At 43.1% G+C, this 21041-nt stretch overlaps 1 protein-coding gene across 1 annotated transcript; it reads left to right on the top strand.

Annotated features, from left to right (window-relative positions):
- Positions 1-80: 80 nt before the first annotated feature.
- Positions 81-3018, top strand: LCMT2 (leucine carboxyl methyltransferase 2). Its single transcript, XM_079769245.1, has one exon. It carries the CDS (start codon positions 97-99, stop codon positions 2152-2154), a length of 2058 nt encoding a protein of 685 aa, XP_079625371.1. The 5' UTR covers positions 81-96; the 3' UTR covers positions 2155-3018.
- The last annotated feature ends 18023 nt before the right edge of the window (positions 3019-21041 follow it).

Here is a 21041-nt window from a genome sequence, read left to right as displayed (position 1 = left end):
GTGGTATTTCCGCACAGAAGTCCGCGAGGTGCGTCCCTAGAACGGAAGAGCAGCTCAGCCCCGTGACAGACCGGGGCTCTTGAGCACCTTCGGGCCATGGGCCCGCGGAGCCGCGAGCGTCGGGCGGGAGCAGTGCGGAGTACCAACGATAGCAGCGCCCTCAGCAAGAGTTCCCTGGCCACGCGCGGGTACGTGCACGACACCTTCGCCGCGTTGCTAGTTCCGGGGGCCGCTCGCCGCGCGCCGCTCATCCACCGCGGCTACTACGTCCGCGCACGCGCCGTACGGCACTGCGTGCGCGCCTTCCTGGAACGGACGTGCGCCGCCCGGGGAGCGCCTCGCGCCCAGATCCTGTCGCTGGGCGCCGGCTCGGACTCGCTTTATTTTCGCCTCAAAGCTGCAGGCCGCCTGTCCTGGGCTGCCGTCTGGGAGGTAGATTTTCCAGACGTGGCGCGGCGCAAAGCGGAGAGGATTAGAGATACGCCGGAACTGTGTGCGTTAACCGGGCCTTTCCAGAGCGGGGATCCTGCGTCAGCGCTGTGCTTTGAGAGTTTGGACTACCGCATCCTGGGCTTGGACTTGAGGCAGCTTGAGCGATTGGACCAGGCCCTGACCGCCGCGGGCCTCGAGGAAGCCGCGCCCACTTTGCTCTTAGCTGAGGCCGTGCTGACCTACCTGGAACCGGATAATGCAGCGGCCCTCATCGCCTGGGCAGCCCAGCGGTTTCCTAATGCTCTTTTCGTGATCTACGAGCAGATGAGGCCGCATGACACCTTTGGCCAGTTCATGCAGCAACATTTTCAGCAGCTAAATTCTCCTTTGCATGGCCTGGACCGCTTTCCCGACGTGGAGTCCCAGCAGCACCGCTTCCTTCAGGCTGGCTGGACTGCCTGCAGGGCCATGGACATGAATGAATTCTATCGCTGCTTTCTGCCCGCAGAAGAACGTCGGCGCATGGAAAATCTTGAACCCTTTGACGAGTTTGAGGAGTGGCATCTGAAGTGCGCCCACTATTTCATTCTGGCCGCTTCTAAGGGAGACACTCTCTCCCAAACTCTGGTGCTTTCATCCCCAGAGCTGTTTCCTCGGGTAGATCCTGCTGCCCCTTCAGGGATCCTCCTTGCCAGTGTAGTCACTAGTGACAGCCAGAGCCCAAACTTTAAGAGATATGGCCACGCCTCTGTCCTTTTGAGCCCAGGCATTCTCAGTGCAGGTGGATTTGGAGAGCAGGAGGGGCGGCATTGCCGAATGAGCAAGTTTCACTTGCTCTCAAGATACTGTGACTTGGAATGGAAAGGCAAACAAATAGGCAGTTGGGGGACTGAAGCTCAGTGGGATGGACGCCTTTATCACACCATGACAAGACTTTCTGATACTCAGGTTCTGGTTCTGGGAGGGAGACTGTCCCCAGTAACTCCAGCCTTGGGGATTCTTCAGCTTCGGTTTTGTAAGAGTGAGGATGATAGCACTGAGGATCTAAATGTAATGGTAACAAAAGCTAGCACAGAAGAAGATTCCACTTTGTCATGTTGGCGGCATTCAACAACAGAAGTGTCCTATGAAAATCAGAAATATTTGTTTGTATATGGGGGCCGAAGTGTGGTGAAACCTGTATTGAGTGACTGGCATTTTCTCCATGTGGAGTCAATGACTTGGGTCAGGATCCCAGTGGAGGGGGATACACCTGAAGGTCGGCATTCCCACAGTGCCTGCAGCTGGCAAGGGGGAGTCCTTATTGCTGGAGGCCTGGGTGCTTCTGAGGAGCCATTGAGCTCTATAGTCTTTCTGAAACCAATCACTTGTGGATTCCTCTGGAAATCAGTAGATATCCAGCCTCCCATTACCCCAAGGTACTCCCACACAGCTCATGTGCTTAATGGGAAGCTTCTACTGGTTGGAGGGGTCTGGATTCATTCCTCCTCAGTTCCTGGGGTGACTGTTATTGACTTGACTACAAGATTGAGCTCTGAGTATCAGATTGACACAACATGTGTACCATGGCCACTAATGTTGCACAATCATACCAGCATCCTCCTTCCTGAAGAGCAACAGCTCCTGCTCCTTGGAGGTGGTGGGAACTGCTTTTCCTTTGGCACCTACTTCAACCCCCATATAGTAACATTAGACCTTTCTTCCCTGAGTGCTGGGCAGTAAGGACTAGACTTTTGATATATTCAGGATCCACTAAAGTAGACAATAAAGGGTTCCACAAATAGGATTTGACTTTGGTTATAGATATTACCACACTCGACGCCCCTCCTATTTTATTTTATTTTATTTTATTTTATTTTATTTTATTTTATTAGCACTATTATGTTAAAACACATACCATCACTCAGATGATAAAAAAATAAAACATAAGTAGGCCTATCTTAAGAGAGTGGTCATACAGTCCTAGAGGAGGAATTGGGGCCTTTAGATCCCTATATCTAGTTGGTCTTCCTCCCATTTTCTAATCTGCGTTTATCCATTTATTGAGTTACAGTGACCTTTAATCTAAGTCAAGTGAAAAATTTCCCACTCCTATGCTTTGTGACTTGAGGTGGTACCTTGGAAAAAGTTTCACACAGATCCTTGGTAAGAATCTAAAGTTGAATATAGTTGACGGGGCATGGTATTGACTTCATTCTTCATGTATGAAACCTAAAAAGAACCCAGTTACAGTTTGATTAAAGCATTGTGCTGTTTAGTGCAGAAGAGAACTCTGGGATAGATTCAACAATGATATTTGTATAGGACTTTATTGGAAAATATGCTTTTGTTCCATTTTTGTCACTGGTTCCATATTTATATAGATAAATGAGTGCTTATAAATCAAACAATTGATACTTCAACTCATTGTGTACATGATGTGATAATGTTTTGCTTCAACTCTACACTCCACCCTTCACTATGATCTGTGCCCCAGGAGGCTGACCTTCATGGACTATATCAATGAGTTTTTTTTTGTCTTCTAGTTTCTGGTGAGTTCTACCAGTCATAGGCACCAGAGGGAGATGTAGGACAGGAAGAGTGAGGCAGGGTATTCTCAGTGTTTCTCCTACTAGTCTGCAAGTTGGCAGAGTCACTTTTTTTTTTTTTTTTTTTTTTTTGTCAAAGGCCATGGCTTTTTGTCCATGTAATAAAATATAGCTCTAATTCTGCATCACTCCAGGTTGCAGTAATTGTTCCTTCTTACCTCTTCAGGCCTAATTGCTCTTTGCTAGACCTGGCTGCACTGTTCAATATAGTAGCCATTAGCTACGTGGCTATTTGAACTTCAATTAATAGAAATTGAATAAAATTAAGAATTCAGTGGCTTCGTTGAATTAATCACATTTTGAATGCTCAATAGTCACATGTGGCCAATGTCTATGGTACTGGACAATACAGATGTAGAACATGTCCCTAGATCTGGACACTGCTGAGGTACTTCACTATCTTGACTTGGCTTCCCTTAACCTTGCTAAGTCCCTTTCAATTGGTGTCTTCATTCAGCTCTCCTCAGCTATCCCCTTTAGATGGACCATCTTTCATAGTGAGCCTTGTGGGATCAATGAAATATCTTAGGTATTCATCCTTAAAATTTAAGCCTTAATTTCTCTAAATTGTGTCTCAAAAGGTAGTGGCTTTAGTGGTACTAAGTGTACCAGTTTAGTATTTCTTGTTAGTCTTTAGTCCTTGAAAGCTTAATAATATCTTGAGATTCTACAGTACTATCAATTTTAATATCTTGATGGACTTAGTATGACACAGACTCCTCTTTTCCTAAATATTTTTATAACAACTTTGCATATAAATGAATGTGAAAAGTGATTAATATAAAAACTGAGTTGCAAACACAAACCTAAGTGTATGGAGAAGGCAGTGTTGGCTCTGTTAGATGAAGGCTCCCAGGAGAAGACAACCGCTGTCTAGCTTCAGCTTCACTGAGACTGCAAGAGCCCTTTCAAGGAAAGTTGTTAGTTATGGTCATGAGAGAGTCCTGGGAAACAAAGCTGACTACAGCTAGGCATCTGGAAAGACTATAGGTGGGTACTAGATAACTGTCAGGAATATGATCAGAAGAGGAGAAGGCTGCATGCTTTGTAATCCCTACTTTTAAGTTCACTACAGCCTACTTCCAACTTTCAGGAGATCAAAGCAGAACATTGATGAAATGAGTGCTCTCACCTATGTAATAGTACCAGAATTCTAACCTAGAAATGACTCCAAGGCCCCGGGAGCATCTATAATGCTACCTTTTAGGTGGTGCCACCAACCATTATTATTTCATTACTTTTGGGGGGCAGGGGAGGGGAGAAGGTGGTGGGGGTGGTGGGTGGGGTGGAATCATAAAGAGAATGTGGGTATGTGCCAGAGCCAAATTAGTAGTGCCTATTCTCTTGAGCACTGGCCAGTATGGCACATTATGACTAATCAGGCTTGTTCCAGGAAAATTACCACATTTTCTATAAGTGATTACCAGATTAAGCATGCCCTCCACCTCTGACCCGATACATGCATCATACTCAGGTAAGGAATTAGTCATTTCTCAAGCTCTACTCATTAGAGCGCTTAGAAGTTTTGTCAGCAACATTTACTCTGCCTTTGGAACAGCGCTCTGTATGGACTGGTGCTGGATCCCAGTTTCATAACAGTAATCTGCAGCAGTTAGAGATGTGGGCCAGATTGAGAACTCCAGTTAGACAATAATTTTTGCTTCTCCATTTCACCTCTGAATATATTTTTTAAAAATATGGAACGCTAGCCGAAACCGTTTTGGCTCAGTGGATAGAGCGTCGGTCTGCAGACTGAAAGGTCCCAGGTTTGATTCCGGTCAAGGGCATGTACATTGGTTGCGGGCACATCCCCGGTAGGGGGTGTGCAGGAGGCAGCTGGTCGATGTTTCTCATCGATGTTTCTAGCTCTCTGTCCCTCTCCCTTCCTCTCTGTAAAAAATCAACAAAAATATATTTTTTTAAAAAATGGAACGCTTCACGAATTTGCGTGTCATCCTTGCGCAGGGACCATGCTAATCTCTGTACCGTTCCAATTTTAGTATATGTGCTGCCGAAGCGAGCACCACCTCTGAATATTTTTGTTGTAAAATTCTGGAATGGAGCTCTGGGGTAGTTATGAGAGTTAATGAAAGGCCTTTTCCTTGTTTAGTAATTGTACTTTTCTTTTTAAACCCTCACCTGAGGATATGTTTTTATTGGTTGGAGAGAGAAACATTTATGTGAGAGAGAAACATTGATCAGGTGCCCTGACTGGAAATCAAACCCGAGACCTATCGGTGTACAGGATGATGCTCCAACCAACTGAGCCACACTAGCCAGGGTTGTAGTTCTTTTTAGACCAGAAAAATTAAGAAAGGGGGAGAATTTATTATGTTGACTTTACTGTCAGGGTCTCAAAAACAGTATCATACTAGGAAGGGTATGAAGACAGGTTAAGAAAAACTTTTGGAATATGTTCTCCAAAGGCCAGTGTTGCAATTTCCTTGTGTGTTTTTAGAATTTTACCACCAAATGTCCATTTTTCGTTTTTCTACAGATTTAATCCTCCTTAGTGATGTTAGGAAAATGACATGTAACATGTGTTCCATTGGCCATGCACTGCCTTGGTCTTCTCTTGCAGTGATCTCAGATCTTGAAAGTCTTGGTTTATTCCATGTCCATTTTGTGATCCCAAACTTAACCTCAAATAGCCTATACCTACTCTGAGACGCCTAAATGACACCTCCTGGAAAATACTCCCATATGGCAGCCCCAAATGTAGCCAGCCATATGCTAAAGAAGCTTGTGCTCTTTGCAGAATCTGGTCAATAATAGAAGAACTAGTTACTAAGGTGAGTTCTTAAATCATGGGAACCAATAATGCCTAATGTCATATTAAAACTAAACTAAGCTTTTTGACTACAGCCATGAAGAAAGGGATATAAAATAGCATTAGACTGGCAAAGTAGGTCATGAATCCTGAATAATCACATTTGGACTGGATGTTTAAAAGAGAAGGAGATTATGTAGAGCAGAAATTATGAAACTTATAATCAGCTTTAGAGTAGGTTAAGAGTTCCTTGGATATCAATAGTTATGTAAACAGTTCTGTCATTCCACAGTTTAGTTATAAGGCTGATTATTTTTCTTGGACAATGACATAAAGCACTTGGTTGGGAAGGGGCAGTTTCTTGACAGAGGGAAGGAATTGTGTGTCTAGTCACTTCTCTATCCCTGTCATGGTAGATGCTCAATAAATACTTGTTGGATCAAGGTCCAATCTGACACTCAAATACATTACATTTGAATATTTGTCAAAAGTCCTTTAATTACTGTGCGTGTGTGGAGGGGGGGTGAGTATTAAAGTTTTAAAGACCCCTATTTAAGAGTTTTAAAATTCAACTGCTTTGCCCTGGCTGGTGTGGCTCAGTTGATTGAGCGTGGTCGCATGCACAAAAAGGTCTCTGGTTCAATTCCTGGTTGGGCATATGCCTGGGTTGCAGGCTCAATCTCCAGTAGGGTGTGTGCAAGAAGCAGCTGATCTATGTTTCTCTGGCTCTCTCTTCTCTCTTCTCTCTTCTCTTCTCTTCTCTTCTCTTCTCTTCTCTTCTCTTCTCTTCTCTTCTCTTCTCTTCTCTTCTCTTCTCTTCTCTTCTCTTCTCTTCTCTTCTCTTCTCTCTCTCTCTCCTATTTATCTCTTAGTCTCTCCCTCCCTCTCCCTGCCTCTCTCTTTGAAATCAATAAAAACATTTCTTTTTAATTCAACTGCTTTGACCTGGGTAAAGGTGGTAGACTTCTCATTGTTACTCCTAGTGTTACAGATTACACCTGAATCTTTTCCCTGATTGCAATTTCCAGCTGATCCTCATTACCTTTTGCTCAACATTGGACCATGGTTACCCCATATCTTTTGGAAATGAAATGAGCTAACTTTGCCAAAAGGTTAATCTGAGGGAGTGGGAACATGCAATTAAATGTGCTCATGAGCACATACATACAAGATCTTTTTAGAATGTGATGGTTCACTAGGCATGACTTATTAAAATAAGTTTAATAGAGGGAGAAGAAAGACCTTGCCCTAATATTTACATGAAAAGTCATTTGCCACCTAATTGGCAGACTAAGACTAGGAAATAAATTGTCATAAGAATGATTTTTAGGATATTATACCACATCCTGCTTTTCTCATTTCCTAGCCTTTGTCCACATTTTTAAACTTTTAATTAGAGCCTCAACCTCTAGCTTACTATTTCAGAAAAAGTTAGCAAAGATGATCTTTCTTATTTATAAATATATCAGCAACATAACCAATACTTAAGAGGAAGAATACCTTTGCTACTACCACATCTCAAAAAATCCCCACTCAATTATAAAACCAGAGTTTACATAGACACAGAGAAGAGACTGGTGGATGCCAGAGGGATGGGGAGTTGGGGGATTGGGTGAAAGATGTGAAGAGGTTAAGAAGTACAAATTGGTAGTTACAAAATAGTAACAGGTATGTAAAGTACAGCTTAGAGAATATAGTCAGTATATTATAATAACTATATATGGTGCCAGGTGGGTACTGGAAATACCTGGGGGAACACTTTGTAAAGTATATGATTGTCTAACCACTATGCTGTACACCTAAAACTAGTACAAAATAGTAGTAAATGTAAACTGTAATTGAAAAATAAAATCTAAATAAAAAATTGTAATACAATACACATAGCACAGTTTGACCTCAATCCACTGAATTTATATTTGGACAATTGAATCCAGCCAGCATATTTTTATTTTCAATGCATGACACATAGTAAATGTTAAAAAAGTCACATGTATGGCTATATGTTTGAGTTAGGCTAAAATTAGTAATAAATAGTGAATTGTAATAAGATCAGAGATTACCACAAGAAAATCAAAATATAGTGTAAAGCCATAGTAATTAAAAATAGATTGATATTGGTGCCAGAATAGACAAATAGATTGAAGGAATAAAGAATTCAAGAACAGACTATATGATAAGGTGACATTTTAAACTAGTGAGGTGAGGCTGGACTATTTGATATATGATTTGGGACTACTACCTGGCTAATCATTTGTGAAAAGTGATATTTTCTCCCTAATTCTCACAAATGCAAGCCTAAATTCTAGATGTATTAAAGATCAAACCTAAACTTAATAAGGAAAATGAAACTAAATTCTATGAGCATCAGAATAAGTATAAAAGAACATGTTATAATCTTAGTGGTAGAAAAGGCCTTAAAGAGCACATATATACAAACAAAATTCAGAAAAAGTCTGATAACTTTATTCATTTAAAATTTAAGGACAAAAAGAAAATACATTAAAATTTTAAAAGATTCATCTTTCCTCTATCCAGGACCATGCCATACATAGGGAGACTTGTTTTTCTTTTTCATTCAGTCCCTAGAATTAAGATGCATGCTCATTCCTCTATTTCTCAACACTAGCTTCTGAGACATGTTAAGAAAGGGAAATCTGAATAATAAAAAATGGAGCTTTCAATGGATAACATCCACTTTTCATTCATTTGTTCCTTCCTTCCTTCATTCATTTATTCATTCAACATTTAAGTGTTCTAAGCAGGATATATCAGTGATCTAAATAATCCCTTGTAGAATTTGCAGCCTAGTAGGGGGAGACAAGAAAATAAACAATAAAGATAATAAATACATTATCCTATCTAATAAAGAGGGAATATGCTAATTGACCATCACTCTGTCACAAAGATGGCTGCACCCACAGCTGAGGCCAAGTTCCTATAAGGAGCCTTAACGAGCAATCAGCAGGGACCTGAGGCTACACCCTCCCCTGCCCCCATGGGACTTGACAGGGGACCTCAGGCCGCGCTTCCCACCCTGGGCATCAGGCTGGGGGACCTCAGAATGCACCCCCCGCCCCAGTGCCAGGCCAGGGGACCTGAGGCCATGCCCCTCGCCCAGCGGGGCTTGATGGGGGACCTCAAGGTTTGCTTCCCATCCTGGTGCTGGGCTAGGGGACCTCAGGCTGCTCCCCCCACCAGGTGGGGCTTGACAGGGGACTTCAGGCCACGCCCCCCACCCTGGCACCGGGCCAGGGGACCTGAGGCTTCGCCCGCCGCCTGGAGGGGCTTGACGGAGGACCTTAAGGTGCACCCCCAATGCTGGGTTGGGGGAACTCAGGTTGCCCCCCCGCCCAGCGGGGCTTGACGCAGGACCTGAGACTGTGCCCCCCTCCCAGTGCTGGGCCCGGGGGTACCTGAGGCTATGCCCCCCCTCGCTGCCTGGCGGGGCTTGACGGGGGACCTCAGGCCATGCCCCCCACCCAGTAGGGCTTGACAGGGGATCTCAGGCCATGTCCCCCACTGGGTGGGGCTTGATTGAGTACCTCAAGGCACGCCCCTGCCCCAGTCTGGGCTTGGGGACCTCAGACCATACCCCCCATCCTGGCACTGGGCCAGGGGACCTGAGGCTACACCCCCTGCCTGGCAGGGCTTGACAAGGGTGCAACTGGCCGGGTCTGGATCTAGCCCAATGCGGGGGGCAGCTGGGTCTGGGTCTCACGCAATTTTGAGGTGCATGTGGGTGGGTGGGGACTTGACTCTGGGTCCCGTGGTGTGCCCCAGACTCTGACAAGAGGAAGGTTTTCATATACATTTTACTAATTTTCTTTCATCTCTGACACTTCTATTATAGAGAAAGGGCAAATAGCAATATTAAATTATTTCCTCTAATTAATCCCCTTTTAATGTGCACGAATTTTGTGCACCGGATCACTAGTATATTATATTAGAAGTGATAAAGACTCTGGGGAAAAAGAAAAAGTAGAGTAAAGAGGATAAGGAGTGTATGGGGATGGAGATAGCAGGTTATAATATTAAATAAGGTAGGTAGGGTTACTCTCACTGAGCAGTGACACTTTAGCAAAGACTTGAGGTGACAGAGTTAGCTAACTAGATTATTGGGGGGAAAGTTTTTCAGGCAGAAAGAATGCCAAGAGTAAAGCTCCTAAAGCAATTCATTGTAATTAAAAATAGATTTTAATCTGGGTTAAAAATGGTTTGGGTGATATTATTTGACTTAACATTTTTAAAGGATCCCTCTGGACAGAGTAAGAAGAAAGGAGGAGGTCAAGAGTTAAAGCAGGGAGACTTGTTGGAAGGCTGCTGCAGTAATCAAGGTGAGAGATGATGTAGATTCAGCTAGGAAGGTGAAAAATGGTGGGATTTTGGGTATATTCTGAAGGAAGAGCCAACAGAATTTCCAGGAAGAAAGAAAGAAAGAGAGAGGGGGAGAGGGGGAGGGAGGAAGGGAGGGAGGGAGGGAGGGAGGGAGGGAGGAAGGGAGGGAGGAAGGAAGGAAGGAAGGAAGGAAGGAAGGAAGGAAGGAAGGAAGGAAGGAAGGAAGGAAGGAAGGGCTTCAAGACTTTAGGCCTAAGTAACTGGAAAGTTGGAGTTGCCATCAATTGAGTTGGAGGAGACTAAGGGTGGTGCAGATTTGTGGGCATAGATCAGAAGTTTCAGGTTGGATGTGTTGACTTTGGGAGTCTGTTAAGCATCCAAATGGAGAGCTACTTATTCAAATAGTATCTATTTTATAACCTCCCTCCTCAGCCTCCACATTCACTCACTTTTTTTTTTCCTTCTGTAAATAACCAGACCAAATACAGGAATAGAACTAGCAAATAAAAATGGCTGAACTGGAAACTGTAGCTTGAAGAATAAGAGGGACCCTGGCTGCTGTGGCTCAGTTGGTTGGAGCCTTATCCCGTGCACCAAAAGCTGTCAGGTTCAATTTCTAGTCAGACCACTTACCTAGGTTTCAGGTTTGATCCCTAGTCAGGGCATGTGTGGTAGGCAACTGATCAATGTTTCTTCTCTCTCTCTCTCTCTCTCTCTCTCTCTCTCTCTCTCTCTCTCTCTCTCCCTTCTTCTCTCTCTAAAAAAAAAAAAATCAATAAAAAAAGAATGAAGGGGGGTATGGGAGATATCTGTAATACTGTCAACAATAAAAAATACATTGAAAAAAAAAGAGTAAGAGGGGCAAATTCTCTGTGAGATAGCTCAAGCCTGGCTACTCCTGGCTCCCAGAGCCCCTCCCAGAGCCACTTTCATTCAGACTCATTGTCTTTTTTTTCCTCCTGATTTTTATTTCTTTCTATATTAATATTTATTATACATACTGTGTAAACATACTTCATTAGCAGCTTTTTCATAAAGCCCAAATGCCTCTTCCCCTTAGTTGATAGCCCATTTATATGAAGCTATACAATAGGTCCTAAAGCACACAATACTGTTTCATGCCTCCATTTCTTTACTTGCAGTGCTCTCCCAGTTGGGACTCTTTTTTGGGTAGGGATGGGGTAAAATTTTTTTTTATTGGAAAACAAATATACAACTTGGAATGGATTTGAGGCAAATTTCATTGTCAGAAATTCTGGGAAGTCAATTGTGCCATTACCATCAGCATCCTCTTCATTAATCATGTCCTGTAACTCTGCTTCTGTGGCTTTCTGCCCAAGAGACCTCGTTACAATTCCCAATTCCTTTGTTGTTATAGTTCTATCACCATCTTTATCAAATGGTGAAAAAGCTTCTTTGAATTCTGCAATCTGCTCTTCAGTTGGTCAGCTACGCTGCAAGTTCTACTGGTCTCCAAGACTCGACCACATAACCACTCAGCTCGCTTGCTCCACTTGGACTCCCAGTTGGATTCTTGACACTGCCCCTCTGGCCTTATTCTCACACCCTCCCAACCTTGGTAATACAACTCCTACTTGATGTTCAAAGCTTACCTTTGGGAAGCACTCCCTGATTCTAATCCACCATGCCCTCAACCCCTTTTCAGGATGGTATGGATTGCCCTTCTGTATTGCCATAGAACCTTGTAAATGCCATCCATATTTCACTTGTGTTATAATCTGTTTTCTAGTCTGTCTTCTCATTCAACATTGAAGCTTCTTACGGGCAGGGATAGTATCTTATTCATTGTTGTATTCCCAACACCTGGCACTCTATAAACAAACTGAACAAGGATCTCTCATTGTGGGTGTTTAATTTCTTGGAGACAGAACTTTCTCATACCCTTTCAATGTTCCCTTAGGTCATTTAGCCTTTAACTTTAGATCATGATACTGAAGTACAAAATAAGAAGATAGACATAAGAGAAGAACATAAAAGATGAAAAGGGAGCTGAAAGCCATGTGGTCTAGGAAGGGAGAGAAAGAGAGAGTATGGCAAGACTTGAGGTATGGGTATCTTCTACTCTCTCACCTTCACCTCCTCAAAACTGAGGAGAGGGCCAATCAAGGGTGGGGACAGCTTAGAGGGTGTAAAAACATTCTGATAGATTTAGGCAACTCCCAGGTCAGGAAGACCAGTTTGGCAGAGCTCTGCAGGACAGGGTAACGAGAGGGAAATCTGGAAGCAGGACAAAATTAAACATTAGTATCTGTAGCCCAGGACAAAAATATAAGACCTTAAAATGGAGCAGCTACAATAAAATAGAGAGGAAGAAACACATCCTAGATTATTTGTAACAATAATAAAATTGGTAACAGAACTGTATGAAGTACTTACTAATTGCTGGCACATTATCCCACTTAACTATCACAGCAACTCTATGATGAATTAACTGTTATTTTTCATATTTAAAAGATGAGGCAATTAAGGCACAGAGAGTTTAAGTAACAGGATTAATGTTGCACAGCTGTAAATGGTAAAGCCAGGCATCACACCCAGGAGGGTCTACTGATGGAACTCAGGATCTTAACCAGTCTCTATGTCCATGATACAGCAACAGGACCAGGTGCCTCTTGAACAGAGAGGAAAGGTGTGGAAGAATCAGAGATCACACCAAGATCTCTATGTTTGGGTTCTCGCTCATATGAAAACCTGAATATTACAGTGTATAAGGATATTATTTGACTTACATTTTATTATTTTTTAAAATATATATTTTATTGATTTTTTACAGAGAGGAAGGGAGAGGGACAGAGAGTCAGAAATATCCATGAGAGAGAAACATTGATCAGCTGCCTCCTGCACACCCCCCACTGGGGATGTGCCCGAAACCAAGGTACATGCCCTTGACCGGAATCGAACCTGGAACCTTTCAGTCTGCAGGCCGATGCTCTATCCACTGAGCCAAACCGGTCAGGGCTTGACTTACATTTTAAAAAAATATATTTTTATTGATTTCAGAGAGGAAGGGAGTGGGAGAGAGAGATAGAAACAAGAATGATGAGAGAGAATCATTGATCAGCTGCCTCCTACCAGGGATCGAGCCCGCAACCTGGGCATGTGCCCTTGACTGGAATCAAACCCAGAACCCTCAGTCCACAGGCCGACGCTGTATCCACTAAGCCAGTGATGGCGAACCTATGACACGCGTGTCAGCACTGACACGCGTAGCCATTTCTGATGACACACGGCCGCTGAGGCAGCCGCATGCCGAGGATGAAACATTTGCTGCTCCTGAGGATGAAACATTTGCGAAATAATGTTTTTTCCTCAAAGTGGCACACTACCCAAGTTATGCTCAGTTTTTTGGTGAAGTTTGACACACCAAGCTCAAAAGGTTGCCCATCACTGCACAAAGCCAAGCCAGCTAGGGCTTGACTTACATTTTTAAAGGATCCCTAGAAGATTGTAAAGACATTGACAAAAGGGTAGTTGGAAAGGAGAGGCAGTTTAAGGGGAACAATGAATTGAGTTTGGGATATGATGAGTGTGTCAATATGGCAGACACAGATTAGTTTCTCAAGGGTTAGGGTGGGATTTAACAGGACACAGTGAGTTTTTTAGGCCCAATCTATAAATTTAAGCTTTTAATTAATGGGAAGGAGATAGTGAAGCTAATCTTTGAATTTAATGACAGACATTTGTTAACTTAAATCCTCTCTGTTGTATTTACATTGTGATAAATAACTTTTTAAAAAAGTAACATATTTTATCTCCCTGATATTGGGGACATTCACTCAGTCAAGTGACAGTTGAATTTAGAAATCTAGAGAATGTAAATTATCATCATTGTTCTGCATTCAGCAGAAAACTTTTGTGGTAACTCTGCGAGGTGAGGTTCTAGTATTTCCAGATGCTGGACCCAGCCTTGTGGTTCTCAACAAACACCTTCACCCTTCAGTATTTATTATATCAAATAAGGTGTCAACAAGTCATAATCCTACCTCCTTCATTACCCCAAAACCTGAGTCATTTGCTGAGGTAATCACCATAGGTAAGCCCTTTAGGACAGTGAGTGAACTACCCAGAAATGAAATGGGATGACAGGTAATGAAGTTCATTACCAACTGGTCAACCTCTGTGGTCCTAGCCAAGATCTCCTTTAGCTCAAATAAGGAATGCTGAGAAAAGAGAAGGGCCCTACTTGAGCATATATATGCTTTTTAAATAGTCATAATCTCTTCTATTTATCGAGTGCTGACTTTGTGCCCAGAACTGGGCCACATGCTTTCAAACTCTATCTCCTGAAATCCTCACAACCTGTAGAGGTATATTATTATTTTGTTCCCTTTGAAGATGAGGAAACTGAGGCTTAGAGAAGGGATGTAATTTGTTCTAGGGCACAGGCTAATCGTAGAGTCAGGATTTAAACTCAGGTTTGAGAATCCTGTAGTAATCCAGTCTCACGGTAGCTCTGCGGCTTGGGCTGAATCCCACAACACTTCACTAATCTGCCTTGTAAGAAAAACTAAGTGCCATGACAAAATGCCTTGACGCTGTACAGACCCAAACTGGAACCATCAAGCTGGCACTTGAGGGAAGTTCCTCTGAGAGTGTGCTGCTGGTCAGACTGGCCACACAGGCAGCGTGGACCCTGCCCCTGAAACGACAGAACTCCCTTCTCTGCGTTGTCAGCCCAGCAACCTGAAACTCATTTCTGTTGACTTTGAGACCTGAACCTTATATAACCCTTTCCTGTCTCTACTCCTTTTATAGGCCAAAGATTTCATGCCACAATGAAGCCAAGTAACCAAGGCGATGGGCAGCAGCTGAACCCAAGCCACTGAGGGGAACCAGTGTCCTTCTGTCCAGAACAACTGACCAAGCCTGAAACTATGATGGAGACGTGTGGTCTTTCCTGGGGCTGATGTAGTGCAGGCAGCTGCCCCAGGTGCTCAGTCTAGACATCCTAACTTGAAAACTAATTGGGATGGCCAAGTTTGGGGACTAGTGCTGGGGAATGTGTTAACCCGGAAGTAATTCTCTCACCCAGAAGTTCTACTACTTTTACTAGTATATCAAGTGCCTTAGAAATTAGACTCCTTTTGCCCTAGCTGGATTGGCTCAGTGGATAGAGCGTCGGCCTGCGGACTCAAGGGTCCCGGGTTCGATTCCGGTCAAGGGCATGTACCTTGGTTGCGGGCACATCCCCAGTGGGGGGTGTGCAGGAGGCAGCTGATCAATGTTTCTCTCTCATCGATGTTTCTAACTCTCTATCCCTTTCCCTTCCTCTCTGTGAAAAATCAATAAAATATATTACAAAAAAAAGGGGGGGAGGGCAATAGGAGCATAGTTACTTAGCAAAAATAAAAAATAAAAAAAAATTAGACTCCTTTTTCAGCTTCTCATTCCATACTATAATCTTATTTGTAATAGGTTAAACATTAAGAGTGAGTACAAACCTTCAGATCCTGCAATATACCCAGATAGAGAAAATAATGTCCATCCTGATAGTAGACCCCACTGGGGAGCATCTTTTTTACTCCTTTACAAGACCACAGATGTCATTGTTAGGGGACTGTGAGTAATTCTCTTCCACTAGTAGAAGCAGCTGTTGTTTTGAACCTTGGAACTTTGATTAATGGTTACACGCAGTACCTCACCTGCCCCAGCCTGAGGAGTTGCTGAAGTCACAGGGCACCCCGGAACACCTTGTCTCATTCTTTTTTTATTTTTATTCTTACTGATTTCAGAGAGGAAGGGAGAGGGAGAGAGAGAGATAGAAACATCAATGATGAGAGGGAATCATTGATTGGCTGCCTCCTGCACGCCCCACAGGGGATTGAGCTCACAACCCCGGCATGTGCCCTTGGCCAGAATTGAACCCGGGACCTTTCAGTCTGCAGGCCGACACTCTATCCACTGAGCCAAACTGTCTAGGGCACCTTGTCTCATTCTTAAACACTATCTAGATGCTCTCTTTCAGGATGCTGAATTTATAAGGAAATGGGGCTTCCCATTCCCCTCCCGACCCCTCTCTAATGACAATCCTGATTTGCTGCCTCCACAAGAGCTCTATTTTATTGATTCATTTGTAGATATTTTAGGGGGTCATAAATAATGGATTGGGGGGAAAGGTGGGGGCTCAAGAGAAGGAGACCAAGGTGTCTGTAAAAGTAGTGATGCTCTTATTTGATCCCAAGCCAACACCCCTCAGGAGATGAAACCATCTCTCAGTCAGGGCTCTGGTGAAAGTGTTGAAACAATGGCTTAGCCACGTAGCCATCCTTAAATGACCTGGCTCCTTGCCTAGGTTAGAGAACAGCCACACCTCACCTTAATGATTTTTGCCCAAAGTCTCTCCTAACCAATGAGAATCCAAACCAGAACAATCATTAACATCGCAACAGACTGACGCAGAAGGATCTTAACCTGGTTCTACCTGTCAAGTTCTAAATAAACCTTCCATCGCCTAGCGTAATGGCTCTTCCTGTGGTTTAAAAGTTGTCTAGGGAGTTGCTTGAGTTCATTCCACATGTAAGTTGAACCTTCCCAAAACAACAAGCAGGTAATTGTCAAGCCTAGGTGGAGTCCTTGGGCCTGTGACAGGGGTTTAGGAGCCATGGAACCATCGGATGCAAACCAGGGAAGGGTGCACCTGCTCCCCATCCCTTTGTCAAGAGATCAGAGGGGGCTTTGGGCCATGGCTGAAACCTAGTCACAGAAACTTGGTGTGGAATGTACACAGGCAGCTACAGAATGTCCAGCAACCAGAGAAAATATCAGCGTGCCTACTCCTTGTAGAGAAATAACACCCATCCTTTTAGTAAAAGTGGAAAAGGCAAGACCCTTCATGGGCAGTATCATGAGGTATAGAAAGGGAACACATTTTAGAACCTGGATTTACCACTGGGTGACCTGAGGTAAGTCACATAATCTCTCTGGGCCCAACACAGTCTTCTCATCTGTAAAATGGGTTTGATAATAGTGCCTACCTCGCCAGGTATTTATGAGGATTGAAAGGAGCAAGGGGCCCTGCCTGGTGTAGCTCAATGGACAGAGCATTGGCCCAACCACCAAAGGGTTGTGGGTTCGATTCCCAGTCAAGGACTCATACCTGGGTTACAGGTTTGATCCCCGCTCCTGGTTGGGCTCCAGATTCTTTCATACCATTCTGTCTCTCACACTAACAGGAAAGGAGGAAGAACCAACATAAAAATATGTTATCACAGACAACAGTGCAGTAGTTACCAGTAGGAAGGGGGTAGTGGGGGTTAGAGGGGGCCTAATATATGGTGACAGAAGATGGTTTGACTTTGGGTGGTGGGCACACAGTGCAATATACAGATTTTGTATCATAGAAATGTACACTTGAAACTTATATAATCCTATTAACCAATATCCCCCTAATAAATTTAATTTAAAAATGTATTATCGGTCATAGTGTACTACTATTCAAAATAGCCAAAGGTGCAAACAACCTAAATTTTTATAAGCTGTTGAATAGATAAACAAAACATGATATATCCATATACTGGTATATTATTCTGCCATAAAAAGGAATGAGGTACTAATAAATTTTGTTTTACTAATCAAACAAACAAACAAACAAACAAACAAGGAATGATACCCACTTCAGCATGGATGAATCTCAAAAACATATGCTAAATAAAAGAATCCAGCCAGAAAAGGATACATATTGTATGATTCCATTTATATGAAATTTCTAGAATAGGCAAGTTCTTAGAGATTTGTAGTTGCCAGGTATTGGGTTAGGGAGAAATAAAGAGTGATGGCTACATGAGTAAAAGTTTTTTTGGGTGGGTATGTGATGAAAATGTTTGGCAACTGGCCAGTGGTGGTGGTTTCACAACTGAATGTACTAGATGTCACTGAATTATACACTGTAAAATTCTTTTAAAGTGGTAAATTTCATGTTATGTGTTAACACAATTCTTAAAAAATCTTATAAAGCTGGTCACTGTTATGGGCACTTGGGGCTTAGTCCTGCTAGGATCTTCTGGAGAGCCAAGTAGAATGTGCTTAAGAATTGTCCACCCTGAATGAGATAAAAGGGAGCACTTATTTACTGGATCCTGGTCCCCAGTGGTCAAGGATTGGCCCCTTGGTATTGACTTTCTCCCCCCTTTTCAGGTTTGCATATGAGTGAGTGCCCAGCAGGTCAGAGAAACAATGAGACAGAGTGTGAGAGGTTCCTGGTGAAGTTTAAACACAGTGTTATCAGGTCTCACCTGTGAGGAAATATGTTGTCAGGTCACACCTGGCTGTTGCAGAAATAGTTGGAGTTAAAGTGGACTGAGGGGATGAGGTGAGGCATACAATGTGCCCAATACACCCTCAGTATGAAATACCACAGATGCAGACTCATAGAAGTAGAAAGTAGATGGAGAGGAGAGAGAAACAGGGAAGAGGTTTGGTGGATTCTTGTCACTCCCTGATCTTCACTCGAGCTTCAGAGTGTCGTTATCCCATCTCCTCTCTTTAAAATGATGATTAGCAGCTGTCTGTCTACAACCTAACTCCACCATGACCTCCTACTATTCAAACTTACCCGCTTAATTTCTATCATAGGCCCCTTTCTCCATGGCATCAGGCTGTTCACATCATTACTGTCTCTACTCTCTGCGCTCATCAACTTCCTCCTGCTCTAACTTTTCTCCCAAATCTTTTTACAATCCATAATTCATGGTTTTAGTCACTCTCTCAAGACAGTTCTAGGCTCTTGCTTCTTAGCACTTTTATACCATTTATCTGATAAAACCCCAACACTTCTGGTGAAATCAACTCTCAGGTTTCTCTATGGCCACATCCTGAGATGCTCCATTGAAGAAGAACCAATAGCACACAGCAGGGCAGATCACTGTGGTAGAGACTACCAATGCCATGCTCTCATATAAATCTATATTATAAAAGGCCAGTGGCCATAACACATAATGCTGTAACGACCAAATGACCGTTCACCGGGAGGTGTATTGATGGGTCTGGTGGTGGGGCGGGTCTGGAGTCTCACTCGATTTTGTGCGCTGGGCCTCTAGTCTTTAATAATATCACCCTGATGCCTAGTTGGACACATTGCTGCCAGGAATAAAAGACTGCATTTCCCATCTTCCCTTGTATACAGGTGTGGTCATGTGCCTTTGTTCCAGCAAATTGAGGGAGAATGTTGGATGGTTGGTGCAGGAAAGCTTAAAGAGATATGATTTAGCAGAAGAGCCCCCTTCTTGTCTTCTGGTACAGCTGGGTTGGCCATCTTGAACCATTCAGTGACCATGCAAGTCAAGATGCTCAAGTAAGAAGTAATAGTTTTGATCCCTAATGAAATCATATACCAGCCCTAGTTTTACCTTCATAATTCCTTTATATAAAACATAAAGTTTTATTTTTAGTCACTATTATTATTACTAATTGATTTTATTATCACCAACCTCAGAAGGGCCTGAAATACTACCTAACAATCCCGTCACCTTTTCCAGTTCACTCATTCTGGAATTCGCCTCTGTGGTTATATCAAACCGTTACCATTCTCTTCAAATATCTGACTTCCCATTTCTGACCTCATAGTAAGCTGATGACTGGGCTTCTTGCTTCACTGGCAAAATAGAGGTCATCAGATTAAAAAAAAAACCTCAAATTTCCGTCACAAACTTGCCTGCCCACCTTCCCTTCTTTACTACCTTTCCTCTTGCTACCATAGAGACTATATCTCTCCTCCATTTGAGGCAAATCTTTCCACCATCCTATGTCCAACTCACATAGGTTTCTCTTCCTATTATTTTTATTTTACTTAACATAAGGAAAAATGGAAGGCAAAATCTATCTTTTTCAGTGTATAATTCCACCAGTTTTGTGTGTATACTACCATTGCAATCAAGAACCGTTCCACCATCCCTCAGAACTGCCCCAGCCTCAGGCCAACATATAGGAGTGTAACCCTCCAGTCTCTCGAAGTTCCTGACACTGTCTGTTTCTCACATCCCACTGCCTCACTCATTTAGGTTATCTACATGGCTCCTCAGATATTTGAGTTTGAGGTGCCTGGATTATTCATTCTCTTTCCTGTATCTTTTTAACTAATCCCTTTCTACTCATTCTTTCCTATCAACACTTAATGATGCTCAATTCTCTGACTAGTGAAAACTCCTTCTTTGACCTCTCCAGATGCTACCCTTCCCTCACAATAAAACTTCCTGATTTGTTATTTGGGAATACCCTCAGTCAAATCCCCCCTTTTGGCCTAAAATTCTCCTGATACTCACCAGAAAGGTTGGGGGGGGGAGGGGAGGGAACAAATAAACAAACAAACATAAAAGCAAATTAAACCAAGATTTGCTGCAACTTTTTCAGATGATAAAGTTCTCATGTTGCCCCATTTAACATTGTTTTGGAATTTGGTAAGAAATTTCTATTCAAATCATGCCAACTTGCTTTTTTTATTAAAATTACAAATAGTACGAACTTGCCCACTGACATGGCCTTAAGTGAGGGAATGAGTTTAGAGTCAAAGTTATATCTACAAATACCAGTAAGTTCTGCTTCCATTGTCTCTTTGAAGAAAGCAGCTAGTATAAGAAACCATGTGTATCTTTTCTTCTAAAGTGAGGGATCCAGATCCACTTAGACATTTGGAAAATTAAAAATGTGAAACCTCCATTCACAGAGATGGGTAATATTTAAATATTATTGAATACTAGAGGCCCAGTGCACAGATTCATGTACCGGTGGGGTCCCTTGGCCTGGCCTGCAGGGATTGGGCCGAAACCAGCTCTCCGACATCCCCAGAGGGCTCTTAGACTGTGAAAGCGTGCAGGCCAGGCCGAGGGACCTCACCGGTGCACAAATCCATGTACTGGGCCTTTAGTATGCATGTAAGATCTTTGGTTAATCTCTTCCCACCC

The sequence above is a fragment of the Cnephaeus nilssonii genome (assembly GCF_951640355.1).
Source record: "Cnephaeus nilssonii genome assembly, chromosome: 4".
NCBI lineage: Eukaryota > Metazoa > Chordata > Mammalia > Chiroptera > Vespertilionidae > Cnephaeus > Cnephaeus nilssonii.
This window is presented reverse-complemented; position numbering and strand designations above follow the sequence as displayed.